Source organism: Vombatus ursinus, unplaced genomic scaffold (assembly GCF_900497805.2).
Source record: "Vombatus ursinus unplaced genomic scaffold, bare-nosed wombat genome assembly UNPS02010394.1, whole genome shotgun sequence".
Classification (NCBI taxonomy): Eukaryota; Metazoa; Chordata; class Mammalia; order Diprotodontia; family Vombatidae; genus Vombatus; species Vombatus ursinus.
The window spans coordinates 7,904,498-7,929,850 of record NW_020950172.1 but is presented as its reverse complement, the minus strand read 5'-3'; the positions used below and the strand labels follow the sequence as shown (position 1 = coordinate 7,929,850).

Below are 25,353 nucleotides of genomic sequence, written 5' to 3'. Positions count from 1 at the left end.
GGACAGAATGCCAGTGCAGGAGTCTGCCTGTGCTGGGGGGTCGTCTGTTGCCCGGGACCAGCTTGCTGTCCTGTCCACAGCGCCCACAGCCTCTCGCAGCTTGCCTCCTCCTCTCCGTCCATTCCCACTGCTTCTTACCTTGGCTGTTGAATTGCTGACCCTCAGGACCCCGTGTCCGGTGGTAATGGCCTCCAAACTGGTCTCTGCCTGTACTCCCCTCCCCTCGCCAGTCCAGGTTTTTTCCTTTTCATATAATGAAAGTAGAAGCCTTTATTAACACAGCTGGGCATAAATATTTATAAATGGCCCTGTTTACAAGTAACGCAAAATTAGAACAGTAATGAAGAGATGCGTACCCCTCTGTAGGGCGATTCCCCATCCCTAGATAAACTTCACTTCTTTTCTGTCATTGTTCAATCTCTCAGGCTTGAGTACATCATGAACCACATTTAAACAGAGCAGGGAGGTGGTGTGGTAAAAAAAACCTTGAACTGGGCATCCGGAGACCTGTGTTCTAATCATGACCGTGCCACTGACTGGCTTCGTGATCTTGGACAAATCACTGCCAATTTTTCATCTATGAAAGGAGGGGGTTAGGTCTCCCGCTTGCTCTTCTCTCAATTGCCAAAATAATCTCTGAAATCAGAGGACCTCAGTTCAAATATGACCCTGGACAAGTCACTTGACCTTGAACCTCAGTTTCCTCATCTGTAAAACTAGAGGATGAAACTAAATAACCTCCCGGGTACTTCTCAGCTCTGCGTCCGAGACCAGCCCTGTGGGATCCGATCATCTTCCTAATGGCTGGTCTGAGAGTGAGGCTCTCCTGCTCTGGAAAACTCTGGGGGTGGTGCTTGTGTTGAGGACCACATGCAAACCTGAGCTTGGCCCCTCCACTTGACTTGGATTTGGAGTCCTAGGCCTTGAGTGCGAATCCTGGCTGATTCCACTTACAACTTTGCTCTGCCTCAGTTAAACTTGTAAAGTGGGAATAATAGTAATAATAATAATAATATTAATAATAATTACCTCCCAGGTTCCAGTTACTTCCTTGGGGTGTTGTGGGGATCAAATGAGAGATTTGTCAAGTGCTTTGTCAACCTTAAAGTGTTATATAAATACTCACCATTGTCATTTATTTTTATTATTAGGTCATTATGCATGACCTTGGGCAAAATTTCTTCCTCTCACTGGGCCTCAGTTTCCTCACCTGTAAAATGAAGGATTCTTTTCTCCTCTGAGGTTCCCTTCAGTTCTAGTTAAATGATTCTCTCTCTGGTCAAAGGATCTCAGACTCTGAGATTTGGAGCTGCCTTTCCACACCCACCCAGCACCCTTTTATTTCATCGAGGAAGAAACCAGAGCAGGTCTGAGTACGAGTTCTGGCTCTTTGTCACTGGAAGTGGGGCCTCAGACAATCCACTTACCCATTCTGGGCCTCAGTTTTGTTTCCTCTTACAAAGGAGGTGATTAATAATGCCTGCTCAGCCTTGGTCTTGATTGGCAGGATCAAATAGAATGGGATCATGGACATTAGAGTCTACAAGCATTTATTAAGCACCTACTGGATTCTGGGCACTATGCTAAACCCTACTTAGCATAATGGGAAAGAAAGAAGAGCCAGAGTCAGTCCCTGCCCTTGGGGAGCTCCCAGTCTAAGGGGAGAGACCGCATGCAGACAATGAAGTAGGAACAGGATAGAGACTGGTTTACTTGGGGGTAACCTCAGAGATTGAGGAGGGCAGGAGAGGAAGATGGGATTTTGTCTGAGACTCATAATGCTCCGGGCTGTGGGAAGCCTCCCGTTGGTGTCTTTGAGCCGAAACTTTGGCCTCCCCTGTCTGCCATGTTGGAAATCCTTCCGTGTTCAGTAATAGTCCAGAAGGAAACTCATGTTTGGCGACAACGTTGCCATCTGCTCTTAAAAAAAAAAAATTCTCTTGTCATTTGGTGAAAGAGGTCTCCTCTGGCAGGTGTCATGGAATCAAAGATGTGTGCTTTTTTCTGCAGAGTCCTAGTTGTGAAACAGAAATATAACTACATATGTGTGTATATATGTATATCTGCATGTATATATACACATATATGAATACACACACATTTATTTATTTTTATCTCCTATGCAGAGAGGAAAGCAGGGCCCTACCTTGCCCTGTGACCTCCTCTTAGCGGGGGAGCCTGCCTGAGCTGTAGTTATGGCCTGTTTATAGGCGCTGGGGGAAATTAATCACTGAGTGGGAACATGCTTGCGTTCTTCAGCCTTATATAGGTGGTGCCTGTGGAGCCTCCTGTCTAGTATTTCTGGCTGCTAACAAAGCCTGGCAGAGATCTGCTGGGTTAGGAGCTCGGGGAGTGGGTCTCTCAGAACAGAGGCAAGCAGACGGGAGCCTCAGAGTGCATTAAGAGCCTTGTTAATTGCTAGCTAAGCTTCATGGAGAGAAAAACAACAAGGCGTTTGATTTTCCATTTTGGAGGTGGGTCGTGTGCTGTGTGGTTGGCCTTGTAGCCAAGGAACCAAGGTCTGGCCTTTTGCTTGGCGGGGAGAATGTGTCCCAGTTGCCAGTCAGCCAAGAAAATGCAGGAACATACCAGGAATAGAAAGGAACTCGAGGTCCCTGTTTAGCTGCCCAGTCAATGAGGCCAGGCGCCCAGGTCATGTGTACAAGATGCTACCGTAGGTACAAAATGAAAGAGGCCGTGCAGCCTGGTGGGTGGTGAGTTGGACTTGAAGGCAGAGAGACCTGACTTCAGATCTGTTTGTGGGCCCCTCTGTGGATAAGTCCCTTCCCTTCCCTGGGCTTCTCAGTCAGTCAGTAAACATTTATTAAGCACCTACGGTGTGCCAGGCACTGTGCTAAGCTCTGGGGATACAAAAGAGGCAATAAGCAGTCCCTGCCCTCAAGGAGCATACACTCTGGTGGTTCTTCACATCTCACCCCGATGCTTAGTACCTGGGTGGCCGTGGGTAAGTTACATCTTATCCTTGGGCTGTTTGTTCTCCTGTAAAACGAGGGGTGTGTGTTGGAGGCCTCTGATGACCTTTCCAGCTTGAGACCTGGGCTTCAGTGGTCCGAAGGTGGAGAGACAGTCCCCACCTCCATGAAGTCCCCAGCCCTGGACGCATTGATGACGGAGCTGGGAGGAACATCATAGAACGCATTGACTGGATATCCAGGCTGGAAACGTGGGCGGGTTCAAGAAGGGACGTCCAGAGAAAGGAGGAGGGTAAGAGAGTCCCGTGATCCTCTGGACAGATGTAGAGTGTTGCATTTACTTCTGAATGCTGGGTTGGAAGAGAGACGTTGACCCTCTGGAGCACATTCAGAGGAGAGCCCCCAGCGTGGTGAGAGGTCGAGAGGCAGATGTCTGACCAAACCAGGTGTGTTGGAAGAGAAGATTAGGAGAGAAGAGGGATTAGACCTACTCTGTGCCAGAAAATTCCCTGGCACATAGTAGGCACTTAATAAGTGTTTACTGAATTAAATTGAATTGTGAGGTAATGGGTTTCCTGTCACTGAAGACACTGAAAAAGAGGTTAGGTGAACATAGCACCCTACATATAGTAGGCATTTAATAAATATTTGTTTAATTGAATTGAATATTGTACATGAGAATCAGAAAGGGGGACTCCACCATAAATTTACCAGCTATTTATTAAGTACCAAGAGAGGTGTCATGGTGTGGTAGACATGGCACTGGACTTGGAGTCAAAGACCTGAGTTCAAATCCTGCTTCAGAAACTTACTAGCTGTGTGACTCTGGGTAAGATATTTAACTTTTCACTGCTTTAGTTTTTTAACTGTTAAAGTTAAGGGATTGGATTCCATGGTTTCTAGGGCTCCTTCCAACCCTATATCCGAGATCATGATGGTCGTACCTGGTGTGTGTGTGTGTGAGTGTGTGTATGTATGTGTGTGTGTGTGTGTGTGTGTATGTTTTAATTTAGCTGAGGCATAATAGATTCTACTCTAGCTCATTTTAATTCTGTGAGTTTTTATTTTCCATGTATTTCTTGTGAACACCAAATTGCTGGGCTCTGCTTTTTGATCTATTCTGCAGCTTTCCTCCATTTTGTGGGTTAGTTAATTTCTTTTCCATTCACAGTTAGGTTTGTTAGGTGCTATTTCCATGCATCATATCCTATTACAATGTGTCCTCTCTCTTTGCATAGCACACCTCCACATTCTCTCCCCACCCCCTTCCCAGCCTCCTTTACAAAGAAAAAGACTCATAGGAAAGAAAGGGAATGTGATAAAGCACTGGTAAATTTATAATTGGTATGGTTTAATTTCTGTCTTCAACCAGATCAGATTCAGGAGTCTTCCTTTCTCTCTCTCCCTCTCCCCTCCCTCCCTCCCTCTCTGCCTCCTTCCCCATCTCTTTTATGATCATCTCTCTGTAGTTGGAAGTTTGCTTCTCCCTATTCCGTTTTCCTCCTAGAATTCCTCTCTCTCTGTCTCTCTCTCTTTCTCTCCCCCCTCCCCCATTTCTCCATTGACTTAATTTTATTTCTACAATAACTCTTTGTGCGTGCTTGTGTCCACCCTTCCTTTGCCCTTTTCAAATAAGAGTGAGGTTCATGGGATATGTGTTCCCCCAGCCCCAGGAATGTGGTTGTGTTGTGTACTTTTGACCCCAGTTATGAGAAATAGTATGTTTCTCCCTCTTCTTTCCTCATTGCTTCCCTAGTATATTCTTTCATCCATCACTTTTCTTTACCATAGGCCCTGAATTTGTCTTTTTTTGCTGCTACTTTGACCCCTGGAGGCAGTGAGGGGACACTTGTCTCTTCTCCCACATTAGGATGCAGACACATCATTTAGCCTTTTTAAGAAGCTCAAATGTATTTAGCTTTCTAGGTTTCTCACGTCTAGTGTTTCTGTGGCAAAGATTCTAGTTTCTCACCAGAAATGCCTGAAAGCATCCTGTCTGTGCTTACTCAGGGAGCACATGACACAACTCAGATCTTCTCAGGGACTGCTCAGAATCCAGGTACCGTGGCCTGGTACCGAGGGATTAGGTACCGAGGCCTGCTTTGACTCTTGAGTTTCTAAAATCCTGTGGTTTAGGTAAAACGTGAGCTTCTTGAGAGAAGGGATGATTTCATTCTCTGTGTTTGTATCTCTAGGGCCAAGCATAGTTCCTGGCACACAGCAGGTGCTTAAGAAATGCTTCTTGACTGACCGAGGCACTTAGGAAGTGTTGACTGGTTAGTCCAGAAGCATGGATCCTGGGGCGCAGCTAGGTGGCGCAGTAGATAGAGCACGGGTCCTGGAGTCAGGAGGACCTGAGTTCAAATGCAGTGTCAGACACATAACACTCACTAGCTGTGTGACTCTGGGCAAGTCACTTAACCCCAATTGCCTCATATGAAAAATAATAATAAGAGATTGTAGCAATCAGATAAAAAAAGAAGCACAGATCCTTTTACAACATGAGTAATGTGAAAATATGTTTAATAGGGATGTATATGTAGAACCTATATCAGATTGCATGCTATCTTGAGGAGGGAGGAGGGAAGGGAGGGGGAGAAAATTTAAAACTCAAAAGCTTATGGAAGTGATTGTTGAAAACTAAAAATAAAGAAATTAAAAAAAAAAAGCATAGATCCTAAGCTGGGATTTTAAATTCTGACTCTTTGGTAAAGCCTGTGGATCCCTTCTCAGAATCATGTTTTGAAATGCATAAAATAAAGCATGTAGGATAACAAAGAAAACCAATCATATTGACATAAAGATGTAACTTTCCCCCCTGTATTCGAATTCATAGTGTCACATTGAAATTTCTCTATGGCCCCAGGCTATGAAACCATGCCCTGGAGGTTACCGCAGAAGGAGATTAGAGGGAGAGTGTTAATTCTCTTGTGTTTCTGAGTCACTTTGATGGTTTTTCCTTTTTCAGATTTTCACCCACTTATAAATAGGCAAAAAGTAAGAGAGACTGGATTCTGAACTCATTGTAACAGAAATTAAAAACATTCATAAGTAAATTCAATGAACAAATTTGTAGTTGTCTGAGTAAGCTATATTTTTGACTTAGCAAACATGGTAATTTTATGAGCCCTTCAGGTTATACATAACACATATTTATCTTCCCAAGCGAACAAAGTGATTTTAGATTGTAAATAGTGCTTTAAAAAAGTCTTACATACAGGGGGAAGAGAGCTTGTTTTTTTCCCCCGCATGTGGGGAGCCTGATTTTCTGGGACTTTTACATCTACTAAGAAGGTTATAGAGAATTTTTCTAGGATGCCATTAACTTTTTGGAGCAAAGAGATAAAGGGCAACTCCTCCTGGGATCTCCAGAAGGTCACCCATAAAATTGGTGAATTGGAAGATATCTCCGCGGCCATCTAGATCTCATCGAGCCCTGCTTCAGTGTAGACACTCAAAAGAGTCATCCAGCCTGGGCTCGAACCTACCCAGTGACAGGGATCTCACTACTTTCTGAAACAACCTATTTTTCCCTTGGGTGTCTCTAAATCAAGAAGCATGCTGTAGTTTAGAATTCATGGACTATTCTAGGTATGAGTGATGGTGACTTTCTCGCTTTGTATTTTTCCTAACATTTGACCCGAATCTCCACTTTGTGCTCTTTTCTCTCTCTCTCTCTTTTTTAAAAGTTATCTTGGGTATTTCTTGTCCTCTTCACCCTCATTATAATGTAAATTCTATGAGAGCAGGGATTGCTGTTTCCATCTTCAAGCCTCTCATGTACTAGGCAGTGCCTTTGGCCTGCTTAATGATGTTTGTTGGACTGAACGAATGGATATTTACCTCCTCGTCTGCCTGCCTGGGCCGTTCTCTGTCTGCACAGTCACTTGGTGGCCCCATCAGTGCCCATGGCTTTAATGACCACCTCCACGGTGATGGTGCCCAGATCTCCAGATCTTGCCCCAGCAGCTCCCAGGCTTCATTTCTGTGACTCCCACTGCTTGGTAGATGTCCCAGAGACATTTCAAACTCATCATGTCCAAAACAGAACTCCTTTCTGCCCAGAAATCCCCTTTTCTTAATTTCCCTGTTTCTGTTGAGAAGACTGCCATCTTTCCGGTTACTCAGATTGTCAACCTTCGTCGTCTTTGACCCCTCATCCTGCTTCTCCCCATGTACCTGGTTAGTTGCTCGACCGTACTGTTTCTCCTTCTGCATCTCTTCTCTCCATCCTATTCTCTCTACTCACTGTGCTGCCCTGTTTCAGACCCTCATCACCTCTTGTCTAGAGGGATGGGGAGCCTGCAACCTTGAGTCCACATGTGGCCTTCTAGGTCCTTGAGTGTAGCCTTTTGACTGAGTTCAAGTTTTACAAAACAAATTCTTCTATTAAGGGGATTTGTTCTGTGGAGTTTGGATTCAATCAAAGGGCCACACTCGAGGACCTCGAGGGCCACATGTGGCCTCAAGGCCGCAGGTTCCCCACCCCAATTGCCTGTGTGGGGAGGGAGTTGGTGCCGTACCAAGTGACTTCACTCAGCCCAATTGGTGAAGTAACAGAAGGGGTCAGGTAACAGAGAGGTGATGTGTCAGTGTGTTAAGATGAAGGCTGAAGACACAAAGGGAAATTTCCCTGGTGGAATTGGAAGGGGAAATGGCCACTGGTGGACTGAAGATTGACTGGGAGTGGGGTGATGGAAGAGCATGGGGGAGTGGAGAGTGGAAGAGTTAGGGGCGTGGGGGAGTGGAGTGGGGGGTGCCATCAGAAGGAGAGCCACGTCTGTTATTTCTTTTGTTTGTATTTATGGACATCTCCCCCAATAGTCTGTAGATGCTGTGAAGGCAGGAGTTTCTTTTTCTGTCTTTGTACCTGCCCAGGCTAGTGCAATGTCAAGCCCATAGTAGGCACTCGTAAATTATCGTGATTGCTCTCAGAAGTGCACTGCCGGGCTGAGGGGAATCTTAACATTTCTTAACAGCTGTGCTAAGGAAAGAGTGCTGGCTTTGGAGTTGGGAAAGACCTGGATTTATATTCATACTCTGCCTCCAACACTTACTCCCTGTGTGATGCTGTTCCCTTGTCTGAACCTCTGTTTCTTCATCTGTAAAATGGAGATAGTAAAACTTTCACTCTCTCAGTGAGATAGTCCCGGCATCCTGTGAGAAAGTACTAGTGCCGTGGATGTGAAAGGCTGGGACAGGGGACCAGATAAGGGACAAGAGCTGACTGTTATACTTGTTTTTTGGACTGTTTCAAGGTAGAGAGAAGAGGAAGATTGTTGGCGTTTTTCCTTTAAAAAATTATGAAGCCACTGTGTCTGTGATTGGCTCTAAGTGTAAACATGACAGGTCCCTCTGCTTTCCCTGACTTCTGATATATTATTTAGCCATAATATAAATAACAACTTATATTTTTATAACAGTGTATAGCACCATATTATGTAATAACACATAACAAAAATGTAACTTATATTACCTTTAACAATTGTCACTAATTTATGTCAGCCCTGGGAAATTGAATTAGCCTGCCTGATCTCCCGTTTATGTTGGGCGAGTGGGGAGAGTAGGTGTCCAGTGTCGCACAACGTGGGTGTTGGATGTAAATGAGCGCTATTATCATCCTCGTCTGGTGGTTGGTGTGGTTATAGCTCAGCCTCTTTTCTAAAACAGAAAAAAACTGTCTCACTTAGCGTGTTTGACAGGCACATGAAGAACTGTTATTAAACAGATGCCGAGCTTGCTGTCATTGGATTTTAAATAGGCCATGTCATTCCCTTGGCTGGGATGCCTGCTGTGCAGAGTGGGGGTGGGTGGGACCTCCCTTCTAATCTGTTTCCATGTCTATACAAGGATGGATCATTGGCGTGTGATAAGGAGACAGGTTTTCCTTTCCTTTTTGGGGAGGGGATGAGGACTTTCAGACGGGAGACAACTGGCAGAGCAGGACGTTCTGTGCCGACGGGCGCCATTTTGGGAGTCTGTGCCCTGTTTGTAGGTGGCATCCTTTCATACTGGATTTGAAGTTCTGAGAACGAGGTTGAGTCCCAGCTTGGATGTGTCCATCACCTAGTAAATCATCAAGCACTTACGGTGTGCCAGGACCTGTAACAGGCCCTCGGGATAATACAGAGACAAAAATAAAAGAATCCCTGTCCTCAAGGGGCTTACATTCTGTCAAGAGATGCAACACGTACGTGTATAAATACAGATTATGTACCCAATAAAAGCAGGGAATTGTGAGGGAGTAGGAAGCCGCTAGCCACTCAGTGTTTGGGCTTGGAGTCACAAGAACCCTGGGTTCAGTTTCCAGGCCTAACACATACTGGTTGTGTGACCTCAGGCACATCACCATGTATCACTGAGCCTCCATCTTCTCATCTTTTAAGTGGGGCTAATTTGCATGCTTACAGTGTTCTATATGCCTTAGCATCCTGGAGGCTCCATCAGCAGGAGTCTGGGCTTGGAATCAGTTGTTGTGGGTTCGAATTCTAGCTCTGTGACCTTGGTTACATCATTTAATCTTTGAGTCTCAGTTTCCTAATCTACAAAATGTAGGTAATTATGCTTTAGGCCCTGACCTAAAAGGGAAGAATGTGCTTGGTAAAACTTAGTGCAGTGTATAATATAGATACTGTGTGCTCTCCTCAGCGTGGGGTGTTCCATCCCCGCTCTCTGCCTGGACACAATCCCCCCTCACCCCTGCCTTTCATAATACTTGGCTTCTTGCCAAGCTCAGCTCCAACATCATCTTTCTATGAGGCCTTTCCGACCTCCCCCAGCTGCTAGGCCCTCTGCACCCCAGGTGTCTTCTGTCTTTGAAGGTGTATGTGGTGCAAAATGGCTGGATTTGGATATGAAGCCAGACCTTTAGCAGCTCTCTTCAGCTTCCTGGGTCTCAGTTGCCCTGTCTGTCAATTAAGGGAGTTGGCCTCTCAAGTCCTGTCTAGCTCTGACTCTGCTCCTGTGATAATGTGATTACCTGTGTGACCTAGGGCAGGTCACTGCCCCCCTCCCCCCAGTTTCCGATGGCCTTGCATGTCTCTCCTAATTCTAGAGCTTCCACAATGTGATTGATAATGTCATTGATTCCATGCGATGGGCAAGTCCTTTCTCCTCCCCGAGTCTCATTTTCTTCAACTATACAATAAGGGGTGTGGACTCCCTTCTAAGGTATCCTGTGATTTTCTGATTCTTTCTATTTTGGCTTGGTACCTGCAGTACAGACCACTTAACATTTTTAAAATTTGTTTTTAATGTTCATTTTTTAAAAATTTTGAGTTCCAAATTTTCTCTCTCCTCTGCCCCTCTCCCACCTATTGAAAAGGCAAGTTATTTGATATCAGTTATACATGTGAAATCATACAGAACATATTTCCATATTAGCCATGTTGCCCCTCCCCCCCCCAAAATCCAACCCAATCCAATAAATGATAAAAAAGCAAGAAACATAAAGAAAGTTTTTTTAAAAAAGTCTGCTACAATAGCATTTTTCATCATGGGTCCTTCAGAATTGTCTTGGATCATTGTGTTGCTGAGAATATTTAAGTCATTCACAGCTGATCATTGTACAGTGTGGCTGATTCTGTTACAATGTTCCCCTGGTTCTGCTCCCTTCACTTTGCATCACTTCATGTAAGTCTTTCCAGGTTTTTCTGAGAGCATCCTGCTCATCATCTCTCATAGCACAAGAGTATTCCATCACAATCATGTACCACAACTTGTTCAGCCATTCCCCAATTGATGGGCATCCCCTCAATTTCTGATTCTTTGCTACCACAAAAAAGCTGCTGTAAACATTTTTGTACGTGTGGGTCCTTTCCATTTTTCTTTGATTTTTTTGGGGACACAGACTAGCAGTGGGATTGCCGGATCAAAGGGTATGAGTGGTGTTATAGCCCTTTGGGCAGAGTTCCACCTTGAGCCACGGGCCTGGCCTGCCTTCATGGAATCACTTTTCTCCCTGTGAATAAGTTCCCGTTCCAGAGTCTTGTTTCTTTCTCTCTCTTTCCTTCTCTCTTCCATTTTCATTTTCTTGTTTTAAAAACATTTTTATTGATGTTTCTTGTTTTTAGTTGCCAGAGTTTCCGCCTGTGTCCCTCCCTCTTCTTTCCCCTCCCAGAGAGCCGTCTCATATAACAAAGATTTTTTTTCTCCTTTTCTCCTTCTTTCTCATTCTGTCACTGTCCTTTTTCCTTCTGTATGCTCCTTCCCAGTGGAACATGAGCTCCTGCAGGGTGGAGACTGTTTTTGCTTTTCTTTGTATCCCTAGCACTTAGCAAAGTACCTGGCACGTAGTAGGTGCCAGTAAATGCTTGTTGATGGATTGATTTGAGGAGGGGGAGGGATCCCACAACAGCAATCCTTCAGGCATTAAAAGACAATGTTTGTGTCCCTCCTGAGTCTTCTCTGGGCCAAAAATCCCTAAGATGCAGCCCCAGAAATGAACCACAATTTTGGAGACAGTTAATAAGTCAGTCATTAAACATTTATTATTTCTTTATGGGCTGAGGAAATAGATAAGGCACAAGACTTGCGAGTGTTGTTGAGGCCTGGGCCGACTGGGAAATCCAGTGAATGATCTTTGAGGCCTGACAAGGTTCCTCACAGGGAGGTGCCCTGGGAACAATCCTCCAAGCTGCTCGTTGATTGAGTTTCACGTTTCTTAGAGAGAACCTTTTGTCAAAGACCGGTGGCTTTGGAGTTTTACAGAGTCTGGGTCCTAATTCCACCTTGGCTACTTATTTATTTTTTTTAAAATTTATTTATTTATATATTTTTTTAGGCAGTTGGGGTTAAGTGACTTGCCCAGGGTCACACAGCTAGTGTCAAGTGTTTGGTCTGAGACCAGATTTGAACTCGGGTCCTCCTGACTTCAGGGCTGGTGCTCTATCCACTGCGCCACCTAGCTGCCCCACACCTTGGCTACTTATTACCTGTGTGATATTTGGTGGGTCACTTCAACTCTCTGTGCCTCAGCATCCTCATCTGTAGAGTGAGGAGGATGGACACATGGCCTTGGAGGTCCCTTGCAGACCTGTTCTGGGATTCTGTGCTTTGTCTGGCCTTGGTCCCTAGGGGGAGCAAGCCTGCAGTGTTCAGGGAAGAATGGTAGCGTTAGTGGGCATTGGTAGTGCATCAGTCCACTTGTTCCATTGCCATGGGCTCCTGGCCTTGCATTTGGGTGCCGAAGGTACGGGATTCTTCAGTCCAGACTCTTCCATGTAAGGGTTCTGCCTTTAAAGAACAGAAAAAAAAGTTGAAAAGCAAGGAAATGTTTTGTGGCTCTTAAAAAGTTTCTCAAAAATAGAAGAGAGTGAGTTATTTCTTCCTTTAAATTACATCTGAAGTGATTTTCCTGAAATGTTTTAGACCTTATTGTTAACGTGACTGTTCTTGAAAAAGAACTAGTGACACAACCTTGAAGTTGGGTAAGTGACCCTGGGGCAGGAAGGCCCTGTTCAGCAGTGGCAGAGACCATGGTGTTCCCTCCAAGGGGATTTTCCAAGTAGCTGAAGTCACTCCTCTAATTGAGTTGACATTTTTTATATAAATCCGTTTCAAAATGAATTTTCCTGAAATGCATTGTTTAGCTTTCTTAAATAGACTCTCCTGGCCAGAATGTCAACCATAATTTCTGTTTGTATACTTAACCCTTCATACAGTGCACAGCATATCAGGAGCACGTCATTTCTTCCCTGATTTGACCTTTTCTAGTGATTAAATGCCTTTATTATGAAAACCATCAGTTTGTTTTTTTTTTTTTTTGTTTTATGTAGGCTTAGCTGGATGGAGCTAGGAGGGCAGCATGAAAGAAGCTGGATTTGGAGGAAGAGGACCCAGGTCACTTAACCCCTGGTCCCCAGTTTCCTCAACTGTAGAATGAGGGATTTGGACCATGTGACCCCTGAGGTCCCTCTCAGCCCTGAGCATTTGGGATTCGGTGACACTTGAAGGTGGCGCTCCCACCATGCAGAGAGAGCAGCTGAGTGGCACAGTGGATAGAGTACTGCCCTGGAGTCAGGAGGGCTGAAATCAAATCCAGCTTCAGACACTTGCTAGCTGTGTGACCCTGGGCAAGTCACTTCACCCTATTTGCCTCTGTTTCCTCATCTGTAAAATGGGCTGGAGGACGAAATGGCAAACCGCTCTAGTATCTCTGCCAAGAAAACCCCAAATGGGGTCATGAAGAGTCAGACACGACTGAACAACGATAACAAAGCTCACTTCTGAGGTCTCTTCCTTCTGAGAGTCTATGCTTCTGGGAATCTTTCTAACACACTCTCCCCCATTTTTACCCAGACTGTTGGGATAGGAACTGGGCTTGTGATTTGGTTAATAGAGGGGAATCCTGGATGAGGAAATACCTTGATCAGTGCAAGTCAGTTCCATTTCTGAATGGAACCATCTTAGGGAGTTATCTAGAATGCTAAGAAGCTAAGTCATTTACCCCAGGTCACAGAGTTAGTGTATGTTAAGGGCAGGACTTGAACCCTGGTCTGCCTGGCTTTTCTAGCCACTGAGCCATGTTTCATCTTTAAAACAGAGGATATTAAATGTAAATTAACTTTTTATTTTTTATATAATAGACTTTCATTAGTAGCTTTTGTTTTCATATTGCTCAGATTTTCCCTGGTATCCCGTCACCTCCCCCTTTCCAGAAGGACACCCTAATAACGAAGAAATTTGTTCATTTATTTATTTATTTTGGTAAGGCAGTTGGGGTTAAGTGATTTGCCCAGAGTCACACAGCTAGTGAGTGATATGTGTCTGAGGCTGAATTTGAACTCAGGTCCTCCTGACTCCAAGATCAGTGCTCTATCCACTGTGCCACCTACCTGCCCCACAAAGAAATTTTTTCAAAAAGAAAAAAATTCAGCAAAACTGATCAACACATGGAAAACAATTGACGTTATATGAGCCTCTCCCCCCCCCCCCATTTCTTCACTGGGGATGTTTAATCATTATAGTTTTTTAGCCTTCAGTTTTGTTATTAATGAATAAGCATTTATTTAACACTTACTATGTGCAGATCTCTGTGCTAAGCACTGAGGATACAGATAGAAAAGTCAGATGGTACCTGCCTTCAAGGAGCTCCCATTCTAATGGAGGAGTCACCCATAGGGGAGATTTCAGCTACAAATCGAATGTTCTTAGGTTGTAGCAGCAAAGCAGATGGTCATGCTCCTTCTTTAAGGTTATTTCCACTGATAAATTCTTACCAATTTCTGTTGTTGAAACATCTTGTTGTGGTTCTTCTGCCCATTTATATGGTTACAGTCATCGAATATATGGTTCTCTTGGCTGTTTTTCCCTCTCCCTGCATCAGTTTGTGTACATCTTCTCGTACTTTTCTGTGTCCATAATATTTGTTGTTTCTTAGGACACGGAGATCGCCGTTCCGGTCACATGCCACAATTTGTTACTTTCATTCCCCATTCCCCAATTGATGGTATCTATTTTGTTTCCAGTTCTCTGCTACCACAAAAGCCACTGCTACAGTATCTGGTATCTAGGGGGGCTTTCCTTTGGTCTATGAAACAGACTAGACGAAAAAGCAACAGAAAGGATTGAGCTCCATAACCCAGTGTTTTATAAACCTGAAAACCTCTATAAATTTCTTAGGAAAGAACTTGTTATTTGATAAGAACTATGAGGAAAATGGGAAAACCATCTCTGGTATAAATTAGCCTGAGACCAGCATCTTCTACCATGTTCCACAATAAATTCAAATGACCTGAATTTCAAAGATCACAGCATAAAAAATGAAAAGCAGATCACATAAAGGTCTATTGCAGCTAAGGGTGGGGAATAAATTCTGAACCAAATAGAGATAGAAACAGTTATAAAAGAGAAAATAGATTATATGAATTGAAAAGCTCTTGCACAAACCAAATTAATGTATCTAGGATAAGATGGAAGGAAAGTAGGATGGAAGGAGTTTTTAAATTAGTTATTATTCATTTTCATTAAATTTATTATTAATTTTAAAATAACATTAGTTATCTTATCATTGATAATAAAATAGATTATTAAATAATAAAATTAATTTTTATTAAGCTCCTACTATGTGCCAGCTTCTGTCCCTCACTGATCTTCACATTAACCCTAGGAGGCAAGTGCTGTTATTACCCCCATTTTACAGTAAAGGAAACTGAGGCAGACCAGGGTTAAATGACTTGCCCACCACTGCCCATAGTAGTGAGTGTTTGGGACTGGATTTGAATTTGGGTTTTCCTGACTTCAGGGCCAGTACTTTGTGTACCAGAGAAATCAAATGTGATTCGATGGAAAGAGCTCCAGCTCTGAAGTCGGAGGAGCTGGGTTCAAATGCTGACTTTCTCAGTAACTAGACCATGACTCTGGCTAAGTCACATCGTACCTTTGAGCCTCAGTTTATTCCTTGTAAAAGAAAGGGATTGGAGTCTCAATGGTTGGTCTAGACCCTTTTTTGTGGGTCATAGACCCCTTGGGCAGCCCAGTAAAGCCCATGGATCCCTCTTCTGACCAATATTTTTAAATAATCAAAAGAAACCTTACATCTCATTGAGAGGTTAGTAAAAATAAAGATGTGTTCTTTTTTCCCATCCAAATTGACGGAACCCCAGAAATCTCTCCTGGGAACCCTCAGGGGTCTGTAGACCCCAGGTTAGGAGTCCTTGCTCTAAATATAAAGTCTCACTGGGAAATCTGCTGGTGTCACGTTTGGTCACTTCTCCTCTGCTGTACATCAGGCCATACTGGACATCCCAGCTTCCAGTTTCTGTGTCTCATTTCCCTGTTAGACTAGCCCAGGCCGAGGATGTCACACACAGTTGCTGATTACTAAATTACAAAATTGTTGAAGATTTGGTGTGGTGGGAAGAGCCTGGTTTCCCACCCTGACTGCTGACTCTTAGTATGTGTATGACTCAGTTTCCTCCACTGTTAAAAGAGGTGTTAGGGTCCAGAGCCTCTGAGGCATCTTCTAGCTCTGGGCTTAGGATCTTCTCGGACAGCACCTTGTGCCAAGTATGCCAAACTTAGTGAAGGTCAAGGTTAACCCCAAAGTTCCTGGCACGGGAAATGAGAGACTATTTCCCTTTTAGAGAAGTAAGAAAGGCATTGGCCGCTCTCTCAGAGTGTACAGACCTGTGCTTCTATGTTTAATTTCAAAGAAGATCAAATGAGTTTGGCTCTCCCAATCAACAAGGAACTTTGGGATCCATACACAGCTTGCTGAACCAGACAGAGAAGGCAGAAGAAAAGGGAGGGCTTCAGGCAAACAGGAGAGCCCCCTGACAAGCAGAGGATGGACAACAAGAACAGGAAAGGCCCAGGGCCTAGACTGGGAGTTGGCAGAAGCCAGTGACGGAACCCCACCTGTCCTCCACGGACCAGCCCACCCCCCTGCTTTCCTGGTTTTCAGTTTCTCCTCGTCTGAAAAACACGTGGAAAATGCTCCCAAGGGGGTGGTGAGGAATCTTAGAAACTGAAAATCACTTTAGGAAAGGGAGTTACTGTTGGAATAACGAATTCCTTTTTATTGAGTGTCTGCTACGGGCGCCACGAAGAGGAAACAAAGGGGTGGGGGAGGCTCCAGAGGGGACAGTCGCTGGCTTCTGTCTCTCCCTGATCCCCACCCGTCCTCCACGCTCTCCTACACGAGGTCTTTCTTGATTTCTCCAGTCATCAGCGGCCCCCCCCCCACTCCCGAATACTTTGTATGTATCATATGTATGTATTGTCTCCCCAAGAGAATGTAGGCATGTTGAGATCAAGGCCAGTTTCACTCTGTCTTTATGTCCTTAGGGCCTAGAACAGGGCCTGTATGTGTTACATGGGAAGGGAGGGACGAGAACAAGCATTTATATAGCACCTCCTGTGTGCCGGGCACTCTTCAATCCCAGGATCCCGGCCTCCAGGCTGTTCCATGAACAAGCCCCTCCATCCCTCAGCTCTGGGCATTCCCTCTGTCCCCCCAGGCCTGCAGTGTTTCCCCTCCCCCGCTCTTCCTGCCACCCTCCCTGGTTTCCTCTGAGTTCCAACTCAAATCCCCTTCTGCAGGAAGCCTTCACAGCCCTCTTAACTCCTATATCTTCCCTCTGGTCAGTGTCTCCTCTATCCTGTAGATGGTTTGCTTTGAACATAACTGTTTGCATATTGTCTCTCCCATTAGATTGTAAGCTCCTTGAGGGCAGGGACTATCCTTTGCCTCTTTTGGTATCTCCAGAGCTTAGTATGATGTCTGGCACACTATAGGTGCTTGGTCTCTTTGGGAGGGGGAAGACAGGACAATTCGGGCAGATCTTTTCAGCCCCTAGTCCTTTCTGTCACTTAATGGCTGGAATAGGGTGAGGCCAGAGAGGGGATGTGACTGTGTTTGTGCCAGCCTTGGCCAGGTCTTGCCACTCCTTCCTCCTGGTCACTTGGCCATCCCACCTTGACTTCCCTGCCCCTCCCCCCAAGGAGAAGTCCCATAATCTGGACAAGCTCTGGTCTGTGGGAAACATTTCACGGGGGACCCGGAGACCACCTTGCTTTCCCCTCCCCCAGCTTTGCTGATCCTCTGTGACCTTTGGGGTAGCTGGGTGGGGAAGGAAGACCTGTTCAAATCCTAAGTCAGACATTAACTGGTTGTGTGACCTTGGGCAAGGCATTTTACCTCTGCCTGCCTCAGTTTCCTCATTTGTTAAAGGGGATAATAAACACCCACCTCATGGGGTTATGGTTGGGATAAAATGAGGCTGTGTTTTCAAAGCACTTTGCTAACCTCTCTCAGGAGAGAAGGTGGCATTCCTGCCCTCTCTCAGGAGGAGTCTGAGGGCCTCATTCACATGCTGCGTGGCTTGGTTGCTTCTTCTGTGGAGAAGACCCTTCCCATCTCTGAAATGAGGGGTTAGACAGGACGGCCGCTGCGGTCTCTCAGCTCTAGATTCCTGGCAGGGCCTTAGTTTCCCTATTTGTTAAGATGAAGGCATCAGATAAAGTGATTTTTCAGATTCCTTCCATTTCTACGTCTTATGAATGGACCTTCAGAAGTCATACTCACATGTTCTTGGGTAAATTAATTCACTCAGTTTTGGAACTGGTCTCCTGGCTTGAGTGGTCCTAATTGGTGAGTGAGTGAATGTGGACTTTCTCTAGGCATCCCCAGACATGGCCAAGCTTCCCTCTGCCCAAGCCATCTGGCCTTCTGCTCTGCCACCAGGCCACCATAGGCCCCTCCTCCTCTCCCTATGACTCTGGGCCCAGAAGTCAAATCAACCCTCCCATTACTTCCAGAAAAAATACACCAGTCAATCAGTCAGTCAGTCGCCCTCCCTGTGATTTCTGGCCATCTCTCCCTCTCTTATCCCTGTCTATCCCTCTCTTCCTCTCCTCCTTCTGTCTTCTCTCCCTTTATTCTTCCCTTCTTCCCTCTGTTCATCCACCTTATCTGTAGAATGGGTCTGTGGAGGGCTGTTCTGTGCCCCTCAGGCCTTCAGCAAAGCTCTTGGACCCCCTTTCTGGGAGGGCCGCCTGTCTATAAAGCCAGCAAGCAGGACCGTGCAGTATCTATCTTTAAACCTCCTCAGTCTCTCCTCTTTCCTTTAGGTTTTCTCGTTTTGAGTGTTTGATTTCTGAAGTCGTGGAAACAGTGGGAAAGAATTTTGGAACTTCTGAAATGAGGAAGTCCTGCACACAGCAGCTGCGGGAGGGGATTGTTATCAGGCGCCTTTCACGTTGGGCACAGGGCGCCCCATTTATTTGGCTTCCCATGGGCTCTTGCTCTTCTCTTCCTGGAGCCTGGCTTTAGAGCATGCCACGTGGAGGGTGAAGGTTTCCACCAGGCCCCCAGAGCCATGGTTGGCTTTGCCCAGGGCCCCGGGTTTCTGAAGACATGCCAGAGGAGTGGATCCACCCTTCCTTCCTCTTTTCCTTCTGTATTATGGGCTTCCTTCTTTTAGAGGTGAGCAGGGAGAGGAGGATGTGTGTGGCCTGTGGGGTAGTCGCTGGTAGCTAAGATAAGGGTACCATTTTGTATCATGAAACAACAGCTTTGTCCTCCCTTCGAGGGGGTCAGGTTTTTTGGTGGCCTTCCTTCCTCAAGGATTCCCAGAGAGGGTATCTTGAAAACTGCGAGTCATAGTGGAGAGGGAGGCTCTGCTCCTTGCCCCTCTGGGCTTCACTGTGGGTCTGAGTCTGACACAGCCTCCTCCCTTGTTGTCTGCTGAGCGCTGGGCCTCCGGGGGCCTCTGACCATTAGCCTCCCTCGTCACCAGTGAGTTCTTGTGTTTGTCCTGTTTGTCTTTCAGAGTCTGGTTGGAGCTGAGACCCTGCAGGGGCCTCCCTGGGCATGTGTTCTGCTGCCTTACAATATCGGGGGGATCTGCAGGCTCAGACTGGCTTCTGCAAGGGGTCTGGGGCCCCAGACCTGGAGGGACCTCTGAGGCCATCTCTATCTATCATTTCCTCCATTTCATGGATAGGGAAACTGAGGTACAGAACTTTGACGTGACCTTGGCTCCTTGGTCTGGAGGGGGAAAGGACCTCTGAGGACATTGAGTCTAGCTGCCTCATTTTTCAGATGGGGAAACCGAGGCCCAGAGAAAGCAGTGACTTGCCCGAGGCTAGCCAGGCATAGAGCTGGACTCTCACCTTGGCCTTCTGACAAACAATCCTGGCCCAGTTGGTGCTTCCTCAGGACAGGGGCTCTCAGGTCCCTGGACATGATCATTAGAACCGTGGGGACGAGGACAGCCCCCCTTGAGAACAGAGGTGCGTTTGATCCTAGATGGAACAGTTACTTCATTTTACAGAAGAGGAAACTGAGGCCCAGAGACGCCAAAGAAGGCCAAAGGATTTCTCCAGAGACCCGTCTTACTTGTGTTAGAATGAATAGCATGGGCAGGGTGCTTGAGTATGTGAATGAATGAGGAAGCATTTACTAAACTCTTACTGTATACAGAGCACTGTGCTAATGCTGGGGGCACAGAGAGAAGATTGTTCCTGCTCTGAAGGGGAGAAACTCTGTAATGTGCTCTGTAGACCTTAGTCCTTAGAGAGCATGACAGTCATTCCCTCTCCCCTAAAAGAGCCCTGGTTCTGAAGTTAGAGGCCCTGGGTTCAAATCTCACTTCTGACTCTTAGAACCTGAGTGAATGTGAGTAAGTCCATTAACCCTTCCTTCTGTGCCTCAGTTTCTCCCTCTGTTAAATGAGGAGCTTGGACTAGCTGATCTCTGGGGCCCCTCTCAGCTCTACCATCTATAGTCCTGGGGTGTTTCTGCCCAGTAGGCAGTCAGGGCCTTGTTGACTGACTGACTGACTGATGGACGGACAGACTTGCAGTTTTAGTCACGGGGAATTCTTGTGTGGGAAGGAGTGGGCTTGAGGGCCAGGAAACTCCTGAAAAATCAACACAAGGAAAAAAATGAACCATTAGGCCAGAGTGTGAATGAGCCATGCCTGATGTCTGCTCTTTCCAGGACGGCGTAGGGCTTTCCTGTCTTCCGAGGACCCCATCCCAAAGGAAACCACTTATTCCCTGGGAGCGAAGGCAATGACTGTCAGTCATGTGGGAGTTGGGAAAGCATCCCAGGGGCCCAGATCAAAAGCCGTGCCTGCCCAAGCTCAGCGAGACAGCAGAGAATCTTCCTGGGCTCGGTTTCATTCAGGGAGAAAAACGAGTTAGGGGATTTATTAATTGCCCACTGTATACAGTGTATACAGTATGCCAGGGGAGGTTGAAGAGGAGTTTAAATAATACAGAGGCCCTGTCCTCAGGGAGCTCAAAGGCCAGGAGCTGCAAAGAGGAAGTACAAGCACCACAAACATTTATTAAGCACCTTCTGTATGCAGAACTCTGTTCTGGGTGCTAGGGAGCAGTGAAGAATTAGTCCCTCTACTCATGGAGGACAGTTTCGTAGGAGAATGACGCAATCATTTGGAACCATTAACAAGCGTTTCTCAGGCACCTGCTTCGTGCCAGCCACTGCACCAAATACCAGGGGTGCAAAGAAAGGCAAAACCAACCTCTGCTCTCAAAGAAGGTTTGGGGAGGAAAAAAAGGACTGTTAGTGGCATGTGAGACAAAAAACCCCCAAAACTCATAAATGTAGCCCTCGAAGGGCCTCGCAGGCCATCTACCCCAGCCCCTCATTTTACAGAGGGGGAAAGTGAAGCCCAGGGAGTTTAAGTGAATTTCCCAAGATCACACAGATGGTGTCAGAGGCAGGATCTGAACTCAGACCTTCTGACCAAGTTATTGGGAATGAAGTGACAAGAGATGGAACTACTGTGCCAAAAAGGGATTTTTTCCCCCTCTGAAAATGGGCAGAAGCAAAGTAGAGAATTAAATAGGAAAAAGCAAACAGTGTCGTGGTCACTTGGAAGTTCAGCCTGGTCAGGATAATTCCCACTAAGCTGCTTTCACCAGGCATGTGATCCATCTGCCCTCCTGGGCTTCCTGGGTCCAGGCCAGGCCCAGCTTAGAGGGCCGGCCTCAGAGCGGGCCCCTTCCCTTCCCTTCCCTTCCCTTCAGCGCAGGGGTGGCAGGCCGGAGGGGAGCAGGCGAAGGAAAGGGCGAAGGGTGCTGCCGTGGCTGCCGATGGCACACAGTCCCTTGGGGATTTCAGCTGGAAAGCTCCCTGGTGTTACCAGGGTAACAAAGAGGTGGGAGGCCAGAGGGCCAGACCCCTGGGAGAGCTGCTGCAGAGTAGCATCCAGAGTGAGGCCATGGCTCCATTCAGTGGGCAGAGCCGGAAGACCAAGCAGGCCCCTCACATCCTCCTGATGAAAGGAAGCCAAAGGGGAGGGGCGGCTGGGAGAGCTCTCTTTACCTCTGGTCCTCAGCATGAGGAAGTGCTTGGAATCATAGTTAGATCTACAAGGGACCGCCTTGTCCATTTTACAGAGAAGGAAACTGAGGCTCTTAGGGAAGTGATGGGACCCTATGATTGTAGAATTAACCTACAAGTCCGTTTTACAGAGGAGTACACTGAGGCCCATGAAGACGTGACTTAGGATCCTAAAGTCTGCTTGAACACCATAGATTTTTACAGATTTTTTTCTTCGTATTTTACAAATGAGGAAACTGAGGATCCACTAGGAGGCAGGCCTTTATCTTAGCTCTCTTTCCACATTCAGTTTCTTAGGACCGTAAGATCATAGCTTAAGAGGTGTAAGGGAACGTGTTGACCAGCCAACCCGACCCCCTCATTTTACAGTTGAGGAAACTGTAGAAGTTGAGTGACTTGTCCAAGGTCACACAGGTAGGCGCACCAAAGGCAGGAGGATTTCTGCCTCGTCCTCCAGATCCCCTGGCTCCACTCCCCTCCCTTGCTCCTTATGCTCCAGGCTGGCATGAATTGTGATTATTCTTGATAACTCAGATAACCACCCTACCCCATTAGAAAGTAGAAATATCATTTGGGACTTTGGAATGATTTTTAGATCAGAGCAGACATGTTCTGGAATCAACAAACAAACAAATAGATGATAAATATTTGGCCAGGAGGTCCCCTCTGGCCCTACAGGGGATGCCCGTATATCCCTGCTCAGGCAAGATCCCTGGGACTTCCCGTGGCAGAGAACAGCCTCCAGGGGGCGCTGTGGTCCTGGCCTTGTTCGTCCCCAGGTCTTGAAATGATCTCACCCAACTCGTGCGTTTCAGCTGCCGCGGGTTCCCCGCCAGTCAATTCCGTTTTTTAACATTTAATGTTTCATCTTTTGATTTTCTCCTCTGCCAGAGAAACACGGCACTTCTGTAGATGCCGTTAGACGGCATCAAATTGGTCCTCTCTCCCTCGAGCAGGAACGCGGCCCCCTCGGCTTTAGGGATGACTTTTTTCTGTTTTGTCTGTATTAATGCTGGTCCCGAACGTTCCCTGCCTTCCGGTGGCTTCATTAAATTGCGTCTTTTGCTTGAAATGAGCAGCTGATTCTGTTATTGCAGGGCCACAAGGGTCCTCATCACAGCTTACTTTGGCTCTGTGGTCCCACTTATGTGGGATATAACTCTATCTCCTAAGCACAAGCAGAGTTGTCTCTGCTTTTAATTATTAGGAATATTGGTGCACCTTCTCCCCTGAAGCTTCTTTATTAAACTACTTTTTAGTTGTGTGTCCTTCATCTGTCCGGGCCTCAGTTTCCCCATCTGTAAAATAAGAGGATTGGACCTACAGATGACTTCTGAGGTATTACCATTTGCAGAATGAAGTGATGACCCTATGTCACCCTGAAGGGCCCTCTCAGCTCATAATCGATAGTTTTCTGAGTCAGATGAGGCTGGTGATTTATCTTTGTCATCTTGGCTATATCACTTAAATTCCTTGGGCCTCAGTTTCCCATCTGTAAAGAAAAAGCTAGGTAGTGCAGGAGTGCTGAGCCTGGGGTCAAGAGGACCTGAGTTCAAATCCACCCTCAGACACTTACTAGCTGTGTGATTCTGGGCAAGTCATTTCACTTGGTGTGCCTCAGTTTCCTCCTCTGTAAAATGAGCTGGAGTATCTCTGCCAAGAAAACCCCAAATGGGGATACGGAGAGTTGGCCATGATTGAAACAACTCAACAACAATCAAAAAAAAAATCGGGCTCTTGGACTGGATACCATTAAAGGTTTCTTCCAGTTCTAGAGTTAATGTTCTTGGTCAGAATCACTGGATTGCAAATCACTGAGCCTTCCTTTCCTCATCTGCAAATGGAGGGGGTTGAACCAGCTGGCCCCAAGGGCTTCTGCCGCCATGTTGTTTCGGTGGTTGCCTGAGATTCAGATGACCTGGCAGCCCCAGGAGGCTTGGTGCTGATTCTCATGTCATTTCTCCAAAAGTTGCTTTTGCGGAGAAAGTAATTAGCACCAGGTGAGGTGTGCTGCCTTCCAAGCAGGTTAAACATAATTTCCAATTTGTTATGATAGAGGCAGGTGTAATGTAGTGATTAATGGGTACTCAGAAGGATGGCAGCAGCTGCTTGTCCAAAGGGCCAGGGTGGAACTGTTGGGTCAGAAAGAACAGCCTAAGTGAAATCACCTTCATTTCTTTGTCCTCTCTGGGGGTGCGGAACCTTGGGGAGCTTCTCACTGACAGGTAAATGGACTGTGTGTGTGTGTGTGTGTGTGTAAATAGCCAAAATTTTGAACTGAGGCGATGGCAGAGACCGGGACGTGGGAGATGATCATTCAGAACCTCTCTGAGGGGACGTCCTGGGCTGTCAGCCCTAGTGACACCCCTTGGCATTTTGGGAGCCTGGGATCCATGTCTCTTGAGAGATGCTTGCCGATCTTAGCAGGATGCATGCCAGGCAGTGGGGGAGCACCTTGTAGTGGTGTTTAACTTGGATTCACAGAAGCTGAGTTCGCATCTCAGCCTTTGATTTTGGTCAGGTCAATTATCAGTCAATAGTCAACAAGTGTTCATCAAGGGTTTGTCTTGTACCAGGCACTGAGCTAGGAGCTGGGGATACAGAAACAGGGAATGGCACAATCTCAACCCACAGGGAGTTTATATCCTATGAGGAAGACAACAAACACTTATGAGTCTATACAGAATGAACACAAAGTGAATAAGTATATAGAGAAATTAGATAATGAATAGGTATCTTGGCAGGGAAGACACGAGCAGTTTGGTAGGGAATGGCATCAAGCAGAAGATGGGGCTTGATGAAGAAAGAGATTCTCTCAGGCAGAAATGAGGAGAGAGGGCATCCAGGTATGAGGGACGGCCAGTGCAAAGATGTGGAGGCAGGAGATGAGGAGTGAGCAACAGAGAAGAGGACGGTTTGGCTGGATCTCAGAGTGCAGATGGGGAGTAACATTTAGTAAGAGTCAAAAGATGGTTTGGGATCAGATTATATAGGGCTTTCAGAGCTAAGCAGAGGCATTTATATTTTATCCTGGAGGCAATAGAGAGTCACCAAAATGATTTAGTAGGGTAGTACCATGGTCAGGGCTTGGGTTAATGGGAATCACTTTGGCAGAAGTGTGTAAGATGGATTAGAGGATGGTATGATGTGGGGCCGGCAGACCTAGGAGGAGGCTGTTGTGATAAAAATAGGGAGAAGGAATGAGGGCCTGACCTGTAGGAGACGCTTGAGTGGTGAGGCATCAGATAGGAGAGATGTTGTAGAGATGAGAAATGCAAGGGGCATGTGGGGTGAGGGTGAACTCTCGCCTCTCAATGTCTCCGTGTTAGTGGCCTTCTCCCCGCAGGCCTTGAGCCCTGCAGCCCAACAGATAAGGCTTCCATCTGGTGCCGGTGTCACATTCCCTCCTACACCTCCTCTCTGGGCTAAAACATCCCCAGGTCCTTCGACCTCGTGGTCGAGTGCACTGAGGATGATGGCTCATTCACATTCACTAGGGCCTCTGAATGACCAGAGAATAGACAGCCAAGGGATGTTAATTACATTTTCTTCTTCTCCAAGTTCCCCTGTCTGTGATCTCAGCGATCCCCGAGTTCCCTTCCA

The 25,353-nt window shown here is 46.3% G+C and overlaps 1 protein-coding gene across 4 annotated transcripts in view; it reads left to right on the top strand.

The window, feature by feature from the left end:
- The window catches only part of PARVB (parvin beta), an 86,089-nt gene that overhangs the window by 11,332 nt on the left and 49,404 nt on the right, over positions 1-25,353 (top strand). For 2 of the 4 annotated variants that reach the window (XM_027854340.1, XM_027854338.1), the window contains exon 1: positions 19,077-19,173. The exons of the other annotated variants lie outside the window; for them this stretch is intronic. In XM_027854340.1, coding sequence (XP_027710141.1) covers position 19,173 — 1 coding nt within the window. In that variant the 5' untranslated portion in view covers positions 19,077-19,172. Of the gene's footprint in view, positions 1-19,076; positions 19,174-25,353 lie in introns of those variants that run through there. 4 annotated transcript variants of the gene reach the window in all.